At 44.4% G+C, this 17,883-nt stretch overlaps 1 protein-coding gene across 1 annotated transcript; it reads right to left on the reverse strand.

The window, feature by feature from the left end:
• Positions 1-282: 282 nt before the first annotated feature.
• On the reverse strand, positions 283-17,113 carry CHRNA1 (cholinergic receptor nicotinic alpha 1 subunit). Its single transcript, XM_014851650.3, has 9 exons — positions 16,960-17,113; positions 11,284-11,429; positions 11,127-11,171; positions 9,945-10,054; positions 7,409-7,604; positions 6,676-6,913; positions 4,035-4,258; positions 2,654-2,893; positions 283-2,328 (listed from the first exon to the last, which is right to left on the reverse strand). The coding sequence occupies exons 1-9, from the start codon at positions 17,000-17,002 to the stop codon at positions 2,197-2,199; spliced, it is 1,374 nt and encodes a 457-aa protein (XP_014707136.3). The 5' UTR covers positions 17,003-17,113; the 3' UTR covers positions 283-2,196.
• Positions 17,114-17,883: the final 770 nt, after the last annotated feature.

Below are 17,883 nucleotides of genomic sequence, written 5' to 3' on the forward strand. Positions count from 1 at the left end.
TGGGTTATTTAATCTAATGGAAATAACACAAAAGTAAACGTTAGGAGACCTGTTTTGTCACTAACTAGCCTGTGACCTGAGGTGGGGCGGGGGCGGGGGGGGGGTCTCACTTCTCTGAGCCTTAATTTGCCTATCCTTAAAATGAGGAGAATGGAAATAATTTTTAAGTTCCTTTTCTGAATCAATTGTCCTGGGAGACTATGACGGATTAGGCAAGCAACAGATTCTTTCTTTTTCTTCTAATTGTGGTAAACTGTATTTAACACGAAACTTACCATTTTTGCCACTGTTTTCATTCTTTATTTTTAATTGTGGTAAAATACACATGACATAAAATTTACCATCTGAACCATTTTTAAGTGTCCAGTTTAGTGGCATTAAGTACATTCACAATGTTGTGCAACCATCACCACTGTGCATTTCCAGAACTTGTCCATCATCCCAAGTGAAACTCTGCACATCAAGCAAGAAATCCCCCCTCCCCCTAAACCCTGGTACTCACTATTCTACTTTCTGTCTCTATGAATTTGCCTATTCTAGGTACCTCGTAAAAGTGAAACCATACAATCTTTGTCCTCTTACATCTAGCTTAGTTCACTGAGCGTGTTTTCAAGATTGATCCACAGGTATTCAAGCAGCAGCCATCAGAATTTCATTCCTCTTTAAGGCTGAATAATATGCCATTGTATGTATAGACCACATTTTGCTTTTCCCTTGACGGACTCTTGGCTTGTTTCCACCTTTTGGCTGCTGTAAATGATGCTGCAGTGAACATCGGCATACAAGGATCTGTTCAAGTTCCTGCTTTCAATTCTTTGGGGTATATCTTTAGGAGTGGAAGTGCTGGATCATGTGATAATTCTATCTTTAGTTTTTTGAGAAACCACCAAACTGTTTTCCCTTTGGCTCACTCTAAAATGATGGTGCTCAGTCCTGCCGCAGGGGTGTGATAGGGAACCCCATGGAGAAGTGGATTGAAACCACCTGGGTTCAGACACGCTGCCCAGGAGTGCAATTCATGGCTCTGCCCGGATACTGATGGGTTCAGATGTGTTCTGGTGATCCCAAGGCCATTACTGAGCCCAGGGCTGCACATTTTCTAGTTTTGAGGTGAACTATGTAGTGGCTGGAAGATGCTATGAAGAAAAATAATTTTCTCTCCTATTCACTTGTCCAGAATTTTAGAAATGGAGATAATATGTGCACACATTTCTGATTTCACTTATAGAACTAGAATCCCAAACATGATTGGGATAAGGACTTGGGAAAAAAGCAGGGAGTTTAACTGGGAAGGCAGAAAGATGGTTGACCCCAAGACTGAAGCTCTCAAAACACTGAGCAGGTAACAGAAAGGCCTAGTTTGAGCCAGGGGGGCCAGGAGACCAACTGAGCAGATGAACTGACCCAGCCTGGAGCTGCGTTGGACTCTCAAAATCTGGATTCAAATCTCAGTTCTACTTACTAGTTTGGGAAACAAACTTGACCTCCCTCGAGGTCAGTTTTCTCATTGTAAGACAGAGACATTATGACAGTTAAGAAGGTGAAATAAAACCATATGTGTGAGGTGATTCCCACAGTGCCTGGCCCTCCCACTCACCTGTTTTCTCTCAAACCCTGAGCATCAAACTCAGGTGCTGTGTTAGACTCAGAAGCCCTTCCCTCAACTCCCAGTTCTAGAAATCTACTTTACAACATGAGTTTTTGATGCGGTTTGCATTTTGGTGGCCATTCTGAACTACTGTGTCCTTTCTCTGCAAATCAAATGCTTTATCTTTTTGGGACTGGTAGATGGGGCTTTCCTAATAGGTACAAAACTGGCTTTTAAGCAAAGGATACATTCTTTGCTTAAAAAAATAAAAAATTTAAAAACCAGGCCAACAGAGACCCTCAGTTATTCTGGGCAAAACTCCTCTAGACGCCATTGGAAATGAACCTTCTTGTAGCAGTTCTGTTTCATTTACTGAAAAAGCCTGGCTCTCCAGGCAGACAGAGCAGGACTGAAGGGAGAAAAAATGTGAAAACACTTGGAGGCCACAACCATCTGTAAATGTCGATCATTATCATTAATCATAAATACAGCAAATTAAGTGTTTGATAAGTGAGCTTGTATCCAAGGAGACAGATCTTTCTGTCTTCCCTGCCCTTCTCCGCTCTGCCTCGTGCTGGGGCAGAACTGGGCTCCGCTCAGCTCTCCGCTCATCCTTGCTGGTTTAATTCAATGAGCCGACCTGCAAACACAGCCAGGGTTCCAATGATGCAGACGAGCATGAAGACTCCAAGGAGAATGTGGTCCATCACCATTGCAACATACTTCCATTCCTCAGCCGCCTGGGAGAGAGGAAAGTGTTAGAATTTCCTGAAGGTGGTCATTAGACTCACAGTGTTGATGCTTTGCACCTTCTATGGCCCATTCTATTTGCAGATCCTGAGGCCCCCAACATAACTTGGCTGGCATTATGACCTTTATTTTTTGAATAGACTATTCACAATGTGATGACTTACTAAGGTGGCCCAGAGGCGGTCACCAAGGTACAACTTAGGTCGGTAGCTCTCTCTGAAACACCAACCTACTCGTCAAGCCAAACCCATCCGTCTGTGCTTGAGCATCTGATAATTTAAACCCAGAGGTGAGATTTCAAGCCACAAAGCTTACGTTATTGGACTCCTGGTCTGACTTCATGGTCTCTGCGATGTATTTGACGCCCTCGATGGCACTTTTCACCTCGGGGTGTTTGATCAGGGGAGAGTGGAAGCCCATGGGTGGAGGCCCGGGCTTCCCAGAAATGTCAGAAATATCAATGTCTTCTGTAAAAATCTTTCTGTCTTGTTTTTCTCTGGATGGTCTTTTCATTGTGGAGAAGAACATGATATTTGGGATGGTATCAATAAAAACCTAACATAAAAAAGATATCCATGTATCAGAATCACTGGCAGCAGGGGAAGCATCAAACTCAGACTTTGAAGTAGCAATGTGACCTTAGGCGAGTAATTCAGCTTCTCTGGGCCTCAGCCTCTTTGTCCTTAAAACAAAAGGACTATGCTAGATTTTCTCAAAAATTCCTTTGTGCATGTCCTGTGGCCTGTCAGACTACTGTGGTCAGGCGATGCTTCTGTAATGTGAGCAGTTCGCCACTGGAGGGAGCCTTGCGCAGCTATCAGACTCAAGACACCAATGACGCTTAAGCTTCCGGACCCCTTATAGGGATCGGCTGCTTTCAAGGCCACGTGTTCTCGTGATCTTACGGTTAAAGAAAGGACCCCTCCGCTAAAAAATAGACAAGGTTCTGGCCACAAAACAGCTAGACTGTTTTCTTCCATTTCTTGTTCCTGAAGAAATGCAACATAGGTATTGCCGGGAGTCACTTTGTCTCTATAGAAACAGGGACTATTTCTCCTCCAAAAAGAATACATTGCAAGCAGTAGTTTCTCTGTCAGTTCATGAAAAATCTTTTGCATTCTGCACAAAAGACCCTGGAAGTTCGTGTCTCTGTGAGATTTTATTAAAAGACTGGCATATTTGAAATGTTAACACATTCTAAATTTCAGTCATGTAAATATTGGAGACCAAGTTCCTCATAAAAACTCACGTTTTGACAATCTCTGATCAAGCCCCCCTCCAACTCTAGCTCTTATTTTATTCTCAGCAGATGATTCTACCAGCAAAAACTAAGCAGCCTGTTCACAAATTAGAAGACATACAAGCAGAAATCTCAAGAAGTTCACAGCATTTAAATGAAAAGACAGTGATTTATTCATCTTCTCTAACCAAGGAGATTCGTTAAGCTTGAATTTGGAGTGGACTTTGTTACTGTTTTTCTTCTCTCTCTGGGGAGGATACATGAGTTATTCATCCCTAGGAAGAGCCAAAGAAAGTTCCTTGCAAAAATCCCCTACAGCCCAGAAAGGACTTTCGGTTCCTAAGTACCCACAAGTGTTAGCCAGAATCCCACTGGCCACGTGGAAGGGGAGACCAGTAGATGTACCCAAGGGAATGGCCGCCCTGTGCAAAGTTTGCAGGGGCCACAATCACTCACCTTCCGCACCCACTCGGGCATGACATGGGTGCTGGGGGAGCGGTGGTGTGTGTTGATGACGATGACGGTGATGATGATGGAGGTGATGACAAACACCATGGTGAACAGCATGTATTTTCCAATCAAGGGCACAGCACTGGAGGTGGAAGGGATCAACTCCACAATGACCAGAAGGAACACGGTTAAGGACAGCAGGACAGAGATGCTCAAAGTCATCTTCTCTCCTGGACAAGATGAAGAAGAAACACAACAGCCCACCTGTTATGGGCTGAATTGTTGCTCCCTACCAAATCTGTACGTTGGAGTCCTCAGTCTCTGCACCTCAGTGACTGTATTTGGAGATAAGGCCTTTAAAGAGGTAATTAAATTAAATGAGGTCTTGCAGTGGGACCTCACCCAATATGACTGGTGTCCTCAGAAGAAGAGGAGATCAGGACACAGATATACATAGGAAAGACCACGTGAAGACACAGGGAGAAGAGCGCCATCTGCAAGCCAAGGAGAGAGGCCTTGGAGGAAACCAACCCTGCCGACACCTTGCTCTCGGACCTCCAGCCTGCAGAACTGAGACAATAAATTCCTATCGTTTAAGCCACTCAGTCTGTGGTACTTTGTTATGGTGGCCCCAGCAAATGAATACACCACCAAAATCTAAGGGTGGGAGGAGTGTGACCAGAATGTTCTCAAAGCTTCATTCTGGGGAAATATTTTTGGTAGAATTTCCTAGGAGACCTTGGCACCTTAACTCTGCTGACAATGGCAAGTGGCGGACAATTCAGTTAGAGGCTGCCAAGCAGGAAACGGCTCTTTCATCTGGTGCCCCACAACTTTGTTTCTTGGTGGAACTCAAGGAACCAACTTATGCCAAGCTGGGCAGCAAGCTAGACCCTTGGCAGCAGTTTTTCTGTTTGCAGCAAAATGTCATGAACCTCACAAAACTGAACTGCAGCCCAGCCTGCTCGTTACCCAGCAGATGGATGGGCATCCTAGAGGTACTTCTCATTGTGGGACACATAAGCTTCTCATTATGGGATCAAGCTGCAAGACCAAGACCAAGAAAAGGACAAAATCGATGATTTCACATCACTGACTTTCTCTCTTTCATCTAAGAGGATGATTTGTTTTTTCTTGTTTTGTTTTGTTTTTCATAGTAAGGGACCAGGGATTTCCCCACCTCCACCCTTTTCTCTAGGCCCTGTAATTTCAGGGTGAACATTCTCTGCTGGAGTCTTGGTTAGGCAAGGAGGGCAAGTAAGAAGGTTGGGAGCTGAATAGCCCAGGAATGTCTCTGTGGGCACTGACCACCTAGATGCAGCAGAGCCTTTGGAGGGGACTGTCCTTGGGCTGGTCTAGCTGTTTGTGTCCTGGGAAACCCTTGTGTTGCCCTGCTTTCTACTGTGGAGCTTTTCCCATTCTGGATCCTTCCAGATGCTAGGAGCACATACAGGATACCAAGCGGATGCAGATGAGAAATTGTCAGTTCTACCTGGTGGGTAAGAAAATCTTCAAATGTGAAAAAGAAGACAATTATAAATATGAAATATTGATCAAGTTACATCAAATTTCTTAATAATAATGGTAGTAATAGCTAACATTTATCCAGCAGGCTTACTGTTCTAGATGTTTTCAAGTGTACATCATTTAGTATTTATAGCAACTCTGATTAGTTTCCATATTGCCCTGACTAGTGTTTTCTCTCTTCACTTTAAGAAGCTTCATTTGATTAGAAAGTTGAAAAAATGTCTGTTTAAATACGAGTGCAATCACTAGAACTTACATTCTGTGGGGTGAATTCTGTCTTATTCTTTTCTGTATCCCTGCCACATCACAGTTGTTCAACAAATACATGTTGAATGAGTGAATGCATAATCTTTTTTTCTTGTTGGAAAGTTGGATTTAGACTTTTGTGGATTTTTTTTGTTATTTTGATAAAGTGTTACCTGTCATAAGTTTGAGAACTGTCTGTACCATCTTTCTTTTTTCCCTATGTGTCTGTCGTACATCGTTTATGAGCAGGGCCTTGCAGGCAGGCATACCCTTTTCCCCTTTTCTATAGATTGTTGGTGTTTCGTGAAACTATGTCACAGATGTGATTACTCAGTAGGAGGTAAGTAAGTTGTCCAGGCTGATATGTGAGAAAGAATTGCCACTTGGGAAGTATGGTCTTGTGTATAAAGATGCTGCCATCTGGAAAACAGATATACCAAAGCTATTTTCAAGTGGCAAGCAGTGAGCGCAAGAGGCAAGAGCTGGATTAGTCAGTATACAGCAAGTGACTTCATCCGGGAAGTGGCATGAGGAGTGTGTGCGATCCTTGCCTTACCCAGCCCATTTCTGGGCACACAGTAGGTATTCAGCAAATAGGGATTGACGGTTATTCACTTTAACTAGACTGAGCTATGTCTGTGTGTCTTCAGGGTACCTTCAACTCTCAGCCTGCTCTGTAGCCCGCTCCAGCTATGAGCTCCACCCACAGTGACTGCACGTGACCACTGAGTAAAGCATCCTCCTGGTGATGATGAGTTGGGTCTGTCTGCCTGTATTTGTTAATTAGCCCATGATTATTTCTGGCTTTCCCCAAAATAGCAGCATGAGATCTGTCAGCATCAACAGCAGCGGCAGCCATGGCAACTGCACCCACCTGAGTCTGTGGGCAGGTAGAACACCAGGCCGGTTAAGAAGGAGAAGAGCAGGCAGGGAATGATGACATTGACGATGAAGTAGAGGGGCAGGCGCTGCATGACGAAGTGGTAGGTGATGTCCAGGTAGGGCGTGGAGGGGCAGCAGGCGTAGAACACCCAGTGCTTCCAGCCCCGGGACTCCTTGATCACCCACTCCCCACTCTCCATGAAGTTGCTCAGGTCAGGCTGGTCGCTTTCCTGGAAGATGGAATGAAACTGAAATCCCAGCCATGCCACCATGAGGAGGGACAGGGTTTTGTAATCAGCTATGACAAGGCAACTGATACCAGTGCTGTCTGTTACACACCCAGGAGGGAGCCTGGGTCACTTCCACTTTGGGGTCTTGGGTTCCTTTCCTATAAAATAAGGGGGTTTGGACTATTGGGGTTCTCCATGTTGACTACACATTCAAGTCATGTGGGAGCTTTAAAACACATCAGTACCCTGGCCCCCACCCCACACTGATAAAATTAGGATTATTGGGACAGAGCCTGGGCATAGGGAATTCATTTAGGCTCTCAGGTAGTTCTCATGTGCAGGGCATTGAAAATCTTCCCAGTTAACTGAGAACAAACTAGATGATTCCCAGAGTTCTAACTGGTGCCGAGAGCCTATGATTATCAAGGGACAGAGTCGGAGACCTGAGTCACACCTTTCCTGAATCCAACCTCTTCACACAAGGTCACCACCTACCGGGTTGATAGCCACCACAGAGCCATCATAGGTCCAGGTGCCCAGCTTCATGCTGCAGTTCTGTTCATCAAAGGGAAAGTAGGTGACGATGATCTCACAGTAGCTTTTAAAGATGGCTGGAGGTGTCCACGTGATATGGCCGGTGTAGTCCAGGAGCACTTTGGTGAACTTCACAATGGCAAAGTCACCGTCTGCACTACAGTTGGGATAAAAGAGGAACATGGCTCCAAATGGTGGATGAGCCTTCGGTTCTGCTTGGGGATATTAACAGGAGACAGCTGTTAATTATTCAGGTGCTAATTATAGAAGCTTGCTTTTGGGTAGCTCACTTTTTATCTATGGCAGTTTCCCAAATTTGTCTAATAATAAGAATCACTGGGGTGCTTGTTAAAATATAGATTCCTGAGCACTGTCTAAGTGTTGAATCAAATTATCTGGGGAAGAAGTTGGGAATCTATGGTTTTAAAGAAACAACAGGTACCACTGATGCACTGCATCCCAGATTTTTTCTTCCCAGTCCTCAGTAGTATTTGCAATATCAATCTCCATCTATCTCTTTTCTGATATACTTTGAAAGTTAACTGGGAAAAAAAAAACTGGTTTTAAATAAAAATTCCTCCAGGGGCTCATCCCTGTGACAAGCAGGTTAAGGAAGAGGTCTACTAACTTTTTTTTTTTTTGAGGAAGATTAGCCCTGAGCTAACTACTGCAGTCCTCCTCTTTTTGCTGAGGAAGACTGGCCCTGAGCTAACATTCCATGCCCATCTTCCTCTACTTTATATGTGGGACGCCTGCCACAGCATGGCTTTTGACAAGTGGTGCCATGTCCGCACCTGGGATCCGAACCAGCGAACCCCAGGCCACTGAGAAGCGGAACATGGGAAATTAACTGCTGCACCACCGGGCCAGCCCCCTCTACTAACTTTTTGAGGACTATTTAGAACTCAGTGGGGTGGGGTCACAAGCTCAGATGCATCCAGGGCCAGGCAGTCTGGAAGGAGTGTGGGGCTGAGACTGTGGTAAAGGGTCAGCCCCTTTCTCCTCCAAGGGAGGCGCACTCAGCTCTGCCTGTGGTGTCCGCGCGGGACCGAAGGCCCAATGTCGCCAGATATTTGGATTTTTCCTCAGAAGCTGGAAATCTAGATTTTTTAATCCAAAATTTCTAGATTTTTGAATGTTGGATTTTTCTAGAGAGGCTAAAAATCCAGGTTTAATGTGACATTTCCTGATTTTCAAATGTTGGCAATAATTTCTCTTTAAAAAAATGGTAGATGTTAAAAAATAACAATAAGCCACTACTGCAGGCCTTATTCAGTGGGCAGTCTACTCGTTCCACAAACAGCCTGGTCCCAGGGCCTTGGCCAAGAGCAGGACATTAGAATAGATGCCGAACAGGTGGGTGGGGTCTGCCTCGGGGGGTTTCAGGGACATATGGCATTTGCTGGTGCCTCACCTCATGAATCGAGAAAATTTTTTTCTCATTGATTTTTCTTTGGGATGGAGGTGGGGCTCTATCCAGAAATCTATGCAGTTTTGGATCTTCCTGAAAAGGCCCCAAAAAGCAGAGGGCCATAGGATCATCTAAGTTTCTCCCTATGAACAGGTAAAACAGGGGCCTCTCCCCAGCAGGGTGTTCCTGAATGACTTGTCCAAAGGACCAGAGGATTTTAATTGCATCCCTCAGATTCTTACTGAAAGAGAAAACTAACACCAGACACTCTGCTCTATCAGTATTTTTGTCTGAAAAGGTTACGCAAGTGAGTGGATAATTTGGCTCAAGCTAGAATCCCAGGTATAATTGGAAAATACATAGTAGAAAATCGCAGTTGGGGAGAGTTGGCCTTGAAGGACATGGTTTCCACTCACTAGCCCTTGCCACCTTTCCTGGAAAGTCTGCTAGAATGCACAGCCTGCTCGCCCCAGACACACGCTGAATAATGTCAGACAGCAGATCCTCTAGGCGCATGTCGAACACTCCTGCCTGGGAAGGATGCTCTTTGAAATGAACATTCCCTGACAAATGAAGGGCGTATGATAATGAACGTGTCATTAAACCGGAGTGTCTTGAATCACATTATAACTTCACCACATGCAGTCTGTCACAGAGCCCAGTAGATCGGCCTACACAGGCATCCAGGCCATCACCAGCGCTCAGTGTCTTGGGATGCTGTGAAGATGTGATGAATAACAACCCCGGGAGGTTCAGACCTATTGGTAAGAAGGACATTTAATTCCAAAGAACTCAATTATATGAAGTTTGGGTTCCTTGGATGGTTGCCACACACCCTTCAGGAGCTCTCAGGGATTAAATGTCCCCCACCCCACAGCCCTGATTCAATTTGGCTCTGATAATTGTTTCTATTCATAACATGAGACACCATATGGCACCCCTAGCATGTCAACTTGGCTCCTGGCTGCTAAGGGTTATTTAATGTGAACAGTGGTGAGAAGCATACCGAGAGTGGCGCCCCTTCCGTTAGGGCGCTCGGCTCCACCTGCCCTGGGGATGTCCCCCCGTCCTGTCTGTTTTGCTTACTTGTTATAGAGAACAAGGTCTGGGCGCCAGATCTTTTCCGAGGGAATGTGGATTTTTTTCACGCCGCCATAGTCGGCTGGATTCCATTTTAGGTTGTAATCCACCCATTGCTAAAAATGAAGACATTTAGCCAATTAAAAAGCTAAAAACATTAAAGAAAATCTAAGGTTATCAAGAGCTCTGATGGTTATGGTTATTCAGATATGGACAGAAATTGTGCTCCAGAAAAAAAGGTTCGATTCAGAATTCAGGTTTCACTTGAGTAAACAGTCACAGTGAACACGTATGTAGCACTGACCACATGCAGACACTGTGCTAAGCACTTTACCTATATTCATCGTTTAGTCCTCAAAACAGTCCTATGAGATAAGAGTGACTATTGACCCCATTTTACATATGAGAAAACAAAGGTACTCCCAAGTCATGCCATGGGTGGCGGCAGATCTACCACACCACACTGCCCACCCCAAGGAAAGGAGAATGACCCATGGTGAACAATTTCCTCAAGCAGGTGACATCATTTTTAAAAAGCATTCTATTTTTTCCTACGTTATAGAAGTAATATATGCCCAATGCAGCAGATCTGGATAACACAATGCTATGGATTAAGTTGTATCTCCCCCAAATCCATATGTTGAAGTCACAACCCCGCATCCCTCAGAACTGACCTTTTTTGGAGACGGGGTCTTTACAGAGGTAATTAAGTTAAAATGAGGCCATTAAGGTGGGCCCTAATCCATATGACTGGTGGCCTTATCAGAAGGGGACTGTTGAAGACAGGTACGTATTCAGGAAGAATGCCACGTGAACATGAAGACGGCCGACTACGAGCAAAAGAGAGGCCCAGAGCAGATTGCGCCTCTCAGCCCTCAGAAGGAACCAGTGCAGCCAACACCTTGATTTTGAACTTTTGGCCTCAAGATCTGTGAGACAATAAATTCCTGTTGTTTAAGCCACCCAGTTTGTGGCTTTGTTACGGCAGCCCTAGCAAACTAATTAACACAGGAAAACGCACAATGTAAAAAATAAACACCAGAACATGATCCATAACCCCACTACCTCCAAATATATGCCTTTAACATTTTTGTATATATCCCTGTTACCCAAATTGATTTCCTCTGGGCCCAGGTTAAATTTCAGAGTGAATAAAAACAACATAAATGCAGCATCTAGCTGAATTACCTGTTTCAGTCGAACATTGGTTGTCACGATCTGATTTACTTCATCCTGCAAAAAGACAAGGCCCCATCTTTAGGGATTGGAGGGGGGAGCCGAGGGGAGGATGCTCCAGGGTGAGAGGTGTGGGTGCTGTGGGGAGCCTGGAGCGCTCTTGTCTCACCACGTTGATGAGCTGTATCAGCTGCAGGCCCACGGTGACCTCTACCACCTTGCGGTGGTCTTCCACTGGCCGTACCACGCTGTTATAGTTTTCAAATAGCTTTGCCACCAGACGGGTCTCATGTTCGGAGCACAGGACGAGGCCAGCTGAGACAGCAAATGACACACATATTGTCAGACTCTGCTCCCCACCCTCCACATACACTAACATGAGTAATTGAGGCGTGACCAGCTAATGGAAGGCACGCAGGCCCCCTTGTTGAAGGGTCCTGGATGCAGCTATGATTGCCTTAAGCTCCTTTCCAAGTGCAGCTGCTGGTGTGGTCCCTTCCCAGTGGGGTGTGCCAGATTATCATGACACTTGTGCTTTGGACAGATGACATTCCTCTGGCTGAATCAAGTGAGCTAGGAACAAGTATACACAAGAAGAAAGGTCCACACGAAAGCCAGTCTTAGTATTCCAGAGTCTGGCCATGGTGTAAAGGAATCTTGGATTTGCTGGCCTGAGACCTCATGATGCTATAAATAGCCAAAAATTGATGCTGGTTCACACCCAGTAGGATGGCCATAATTAACAAAATTGAAAATGACAAATATTGGTGAGGTTGTAGAGAAACTGGAAGCCTCATGTGTTGCTGGTGAGAATGTAAAATGGTGCAGTTACTGTGGAAAACAGTTTGGCAGTTCTTCACACAACTTACATGCAGAGTCACCGTTTGACCTAGCAATTCCATTCCTGGGTATATCCCCAAAAGAATTGTTCACACAAAAACTTGTACATGAATGTTCATAGCAACACTATATACAAGAGCTAAGTGACGAAAACAACCCAAATGTCCGCCAACAGATAAATGGATGAACAAATGGTAGCATATCCATGCAGTAGAATATTATTCAGCCATGAAAAGGAATGAGGTATTCTTATATGCTACAATATAGATGAACCTTGAAAACATTATGCTGAGTGAAAGAAGCCAGATATAAAAGACAATATATTATATGATTCCATTTATGTGAAATATCCAGAATAGGTAAATGCATAGAGACAGAGAAGAGATTAGTGATTACCAGGGACTGAGGGGACAGGGGAATGGGGAATGACTACCAATGGGTACAGGGTTTCCTTTGGGGATGATGAAAAGTTCTGGAATTAGATAGTGGTGATGTTTGCATAACATTGTGAATGTACTTAATGCCACTGACTTACACACTTTAAAACGGTAATTTTATGTAATATGTATTCTACTGTGGTAAATTTTATGTAGTGTGTATTTTACCATAATTAAAAAAAAATATTGCTGCTGGTGGGTACATGTCCCAGTTAAGTTGTAAAGATATAGTAAAAACTGTGTGCTTTTCTGACCTGGATTTGGGGCTCCTATTTGGAGCATGAGTGATTCCAATGAATCTTTACTGCGTTTTCCTTCAGGAGGGAGAGCAATTCATCTAATACTCTTGGAGCCCACAGCCCTTTTATGTCCAATGTTATGTGGTCCTCAGCAGCATCTGGTGAGGCAGGCAGGCAGGCAGACGTTCTCCCCTGAGATTCTGAGAGGCTGGACCACTTGTCCAAGGTCATGTGGCTGGGGCAAAGCTTGGGTTAGAGCTCTGTCATTCTGCGTTGCGCTCCTGCCCTAACTCTTAATTTTATGAGTGTGTTGGTGGGCTGTGCTGGAAACTGCATGACTGTGGTGCCATTATTGCTGTGAGAAAATGTGTTCCAAATTCCAACAAGTGCCTTATGAAGGATCTTTGTAACTCAAGCCTTCTGTGGATTAGGGATTGCCTGTTCGGGGTTGGGAGAGGAAGTAGACACAAGATCCATTTGCCCTGATTTGTGTAACTAGATCTCTGCTTTCCGCAGGTTATTGCTCAAACCACCACCCCTTTTCCATGGGCCAAGACAACTTTAAAAATGGAATGCGCGCTGTTTTCCTTTTTTTCCTAGTAGCGTTCACCTATTGCCTCAAAGACAGGTTATTATTTTTCTTTATTGTTTTTCTCCTTGGATCCTAAGTTTGAAGGAGTTTGTCAACAAAATAATTATTAAGTCCAAATTACCTTTCCTATTTTTATTAATGAAAATGATAACTAACATATTCAACTTGTGATGTGCCGGACACTCTTCCACGTGCTTTGCATATGCTAACTCTTTCAACCCCCGCAACTGGGTGCAGTGGGGACTGCTGGTCTCCTCACTTCACAGATGAGCAAATCGAGGCACAGAGAGGTTAAGTGACTTGCCCAGAGTCCATAAATGGTGAAGCCAGGATTCAAACCCAGAGCCCACGCTCTCAACCACTATTTCTCATCAAGGACTTTGGATCAGCTTGAAACAACCCATGTTACGCAATGAGTTGATACCTTTTCATCCCTCAAAAGTGTGTTTTCATTAGTCTGTACAGCTTTATTCAAGGCCCTGGATTTGTATTATCTTTTTGAATCCCTATAACAATTCTCTCAGGTATGTCTTTGCCCTACTTTACAAGCGAGAGAACTGCGGTTGGGACAGCTGAGCCATGTGTTTGTGGTTCCCAGCCAGTTAGGGTGGGGTTGCAAACGGAGGCAGTCTGATGCTAGGCCCTGTGCATTTACCACCTCCTTAAAGGTAAGTGTATCATTGCCTTTCAGAGTTTGAAGCTTTCAGGGGAGAATAAATATCCCCATTATGACTTTCCTGGACTCTATGTAGGGAACCCCTGACCTAGGGAACCCCTGACCTAGCCTACCCCTTCATTTCTAGTTTCCCAAATTTTCTGAACCCACAAGAGTCCAAGAGCATCCAAGATGCCCAACCAGACAGCGCTTTTACATGACATCTCCCCGAAACTACCTGCATTTGAAGACTTTTCAAGGGAGTGTGTTGTCGCAGTTTTGCAGTTGCCCATTGAGTCCCCGGGACACAACAATCCTTCTGTCTGCACGCCTTGTCTTTCCCAGGCTCCACCTGGCCCATGGTGGGACAGGGGACAGGCATGGGTCGCTGAGTGCCTTGGCGACTGAGTTTGAAGCTATTGCTTTGGCATTGCCCTGGGCTGCTTATTTTTGAGTGACTTTATTCCAGTTTGACAGGAAGAACATACTAGAAAGCAATGGATAGAGCAGATGGTCAGCATTATGCAGCAGGAAAACTATGCAGGCCAACCCTGTGGTCCACTAGGGAGATGAGGAGGACTGGGGAGGGAATGGCCAGCATTCCAATGACATTCACTTCCTCCTCTTCCTCCCTTGCCAATAACAAGGGGCCTTGTTCCTTCAGTAATTAATCTCCAAGGAATTTCCGAGGAGATCTCCATTTCTTAGATTGGCTTCATTGGTATTCTTTTCTATTCTCCTCCTTAAAGCTGGGTAGAGTGCTAGAAAACTTACAGATCTTGAAATCAGAATTCTATGATTCTGTTACCAACTCCAATATGGTCTGGAGAGTTGGGCCAGTTCTTCATGGATTCAGTGAGTCACAGCAAATACTTTCTTTAAAAGGCAGGATATAAATTAACAAACATACAAACAAATAATGTCAAAGTCTCCCTTTTCAGCAAAATCATATAGGTAATCCTTATTTAGATGATGGTAACATTAATTCATTCATCAAATATTTGTTGAGCATTTACTGTATGCAAAGCATTAAGAGCTTTGAGGTGTTCAAAGGTGAATCTGACACGAATCTTGTCCTCCTACCCACATGAAGATTGACATTTGTCATTTACATAAATAACTACGAACAAGTTAGAAAGTAATATGCTGTGAGAAAGGTGGCAATGAAGTGCTTGGGATTCTAGAGACGCAAGAGAGACGAGGTTGTAATGAAAGGTGCTACATAAGTAGAGCAGAAATCATTGTGTGTTAAGCTAAGACAGGAAAAAGTGTCCCTGACATGAATGAGGATTTTGTCCACAAAGGACTGATTCTAAGAAGGGGAACCCAGCCACAAGTTCGAAGTGTTCTCTTTTTTTGAGGAAAATTAGCCCCGAGCTACCATCCACCGCCAATCCTCCTCTTTTTGCTGGGGAACACTGGCCCTGAGCTACCATCTGTGCCCATCTTCCTCTATTTTATATGTGGCATGCCTGCCACAGCATGGCTTGATAAGCAATGCGTAGGTTCCACACCTGGGATCCAAACCAGTGAACCCTGGGCCACCAAAGCAGGGCGTGCGAACTTAACCACTATGCCACCTGGCTGGCCCCTCAAAGGGTTATTTTTGTACCACACTAGTTTAATCCCTATTTTTATGTGGGGGAACAGTCCACTGGGTTGGGCAAAAGGAATTCTGACTGTTAACTGGTCACCTTGGGTAATTCTTATCTCAACCTGGTGCTGTGTCTTTTGGTACCTTTGGCAATTTCAGGCTATTTTCTGACTGTGCATATAACAAACGGAGTCTCCAACTGATCACGTTCCAAAAGTTATAAATTAAGTGACATTGAGCAGGTCAACTTGTATTTTCAGCCTCAGTTTCCCTATAATAAAAAATGGAAGATGTTGGACTACTTCATCTAGCTCTAAATGTCTATGAACAACCCATGTGAATCGATACCAGCAAACTTTAGGTTTGAGCTAAATACATATCACCTACTTTTTAAAATAACTAAACATGCCTTTTTGGAAGTCTTTGGTGTCCTAAGAGATCTCTTAAGGACTTTTATACATAAGCATATCACTTAAGAATTTTAATTGAGTGTTGTGTTTGCAAACACACGCATCCCACCACCACTACCACCTGGCCAGCTTTGGTTGGATCAAGTCCAAATCCTACTGGATATAACTATTTGAGTTTAGGCTCTTTCTCTCAATTCTGTTATTGAAAAACACTAATAATAAAGTTCTTTTGCCTAGGAGGCCTGCATTTGTCAGAGCAATTTTAGAGAAGGGAAATCACAGAATGTCAGCCGCATTGTTTCTCAGTTGGGATGACCTCACCAGTAAACTTTTACATGAAGCAATCAGCAGATAGCTCCAGTTTCTCTCCACCGGAAGTGTGGGATTCAGGCTAGCGTTTCAGCTGCTGTGTTATGACACATTCCAGAGTTGAATGCAGGTCAAGGGCTGTGCAAGATTTTATGGTTTCAATTCAAACCCAAAGCTACATATAGTAATGTCCTTTAAAACAAAAAAGTAGGCAGGAATGCATTCATATGGACTTTTAGTTTAAATTTAGATGTTTAAAAATTACAAAATATTTCATCTTTAATGGAAAGAGTTTAGTAACAATTATGAATAGGTTTCTCTCTCCAGCACATGTAGCTGTCAATCAATCCTCTTCACTATCAGAATTCTCCTAGAGCAATGGAAGGACTTGTTAACCATATTGTTTTCGATTATAAGACGCCACTCCAAGTCTCTGTAGTTGTTCAAATGTGAAAGCAGCTCCAGGATGGTAGAAGTGGTGCTGAGTCTGATCAAAGGGGTGACTCAGGTACCCGGTAGTGATGGAGGGAGAGACTTGCATGTCTACTTTGCAGCTTTTGGCCAGGCAGCTCCTATTTTAATTAGATAACATAAACTAAAGATCTTTATCCACAAATCCAATCAAGATAACATTCCTGAGAAACTGACAGAGCAGTCTCGGGCTGGGGAAGCCCTGCCATTCTGTGTTCCCATCAAAGAAGAAAGACTCTGGTTTGGGAGCTTCTAGTGCTCCAGCCTCAAAGGAGAGCCCCCCAACCCTGGCACTTACCTGAGCAGAGGCCAAGGAGCAGAAGGAGCGGCCAGGGCTCCATGGGCTGTGGGCGCTGGTGTGGACTGGTGGCAGACCGGTGGCCCGTGCTACTCGCTGGCACTCTGGCTGGACACTCAGCTGCTAGAGGGTTTGGAAAGTGAGTCGGCTCAGCGGAGCTATTGTTTTACACCACCTGTTTGTGGCAGTGACAGCTGGGCTGCCCAGAGCCCTGGAGCCCAGGGAGTTGCTGAGGGCCTTACATTATTACAGGGTGCCTTACTTTACACGGTTGCTATACCCTTGACAAGTTGAGTGTGGACTCTATTGTGTTTTAATGCAACATGAGAGTAAAGAAACTTACAGAACAGAAAGACTTATTCTGAATGGTGAGCAACCCACTCCCTTTTGTGTAAACCAGAACCTCATCTACATGATTTGATTAGGGTCACTTGGTCTGAGGAGCTAGTCAGCTGTGTGTGTAAGACACTGATCATTCTAAATCATAAAAGTCCACATTCTACACACAAGAAAATTCATCTGCTCTAGTTCACTCTAGGCTGAGAGTGCCTGGGGCTTTTGTGACCCAATGAATTTGAGAAGCGAGTGGTTGGCACTGAATCTGCCGCTGGAAAGTTCTGTGTTTGACTGAATTTGGTTTTAACAAAGATGGCTTTTCCCATGAAACTGGTTTTACTGTACCCCGGAGTGGCTGTTCCAACCCCTGTCTCTGTATCAGGCAATACCTATCCCAAGGTGAGCCGTCAGCTGGAGCAAGCTGCCCACCTGCCATGTCCTGTTATTCCAGAGAAGAGTAATTAATGGGAAAGTGATCCACTGCATGCGTGGTTGTTCTAGGTTCCTACTTCCATACATTCCTCTGCCTCCTCCTGCTTAGGGAAGCAAAGCGCAGAGTGGTTCAGCTTTTCAATTCCTTTGTTCAAA

The sequence above is a fragment of the Equus asinus genome, chromosome 4 (genome assembly GCF_041296235.1).
Source record: "Equus asinus isolate D_3611 breed Donkey chromosome 4, EquAss-T2T_v2, whole genome shotgun sequence".
Lineage (NCBI taxonomy): Eukaryota > Metazoa > Chordata > Mammalia > Perissodactyla > Equidae > Equus > Equus asinus.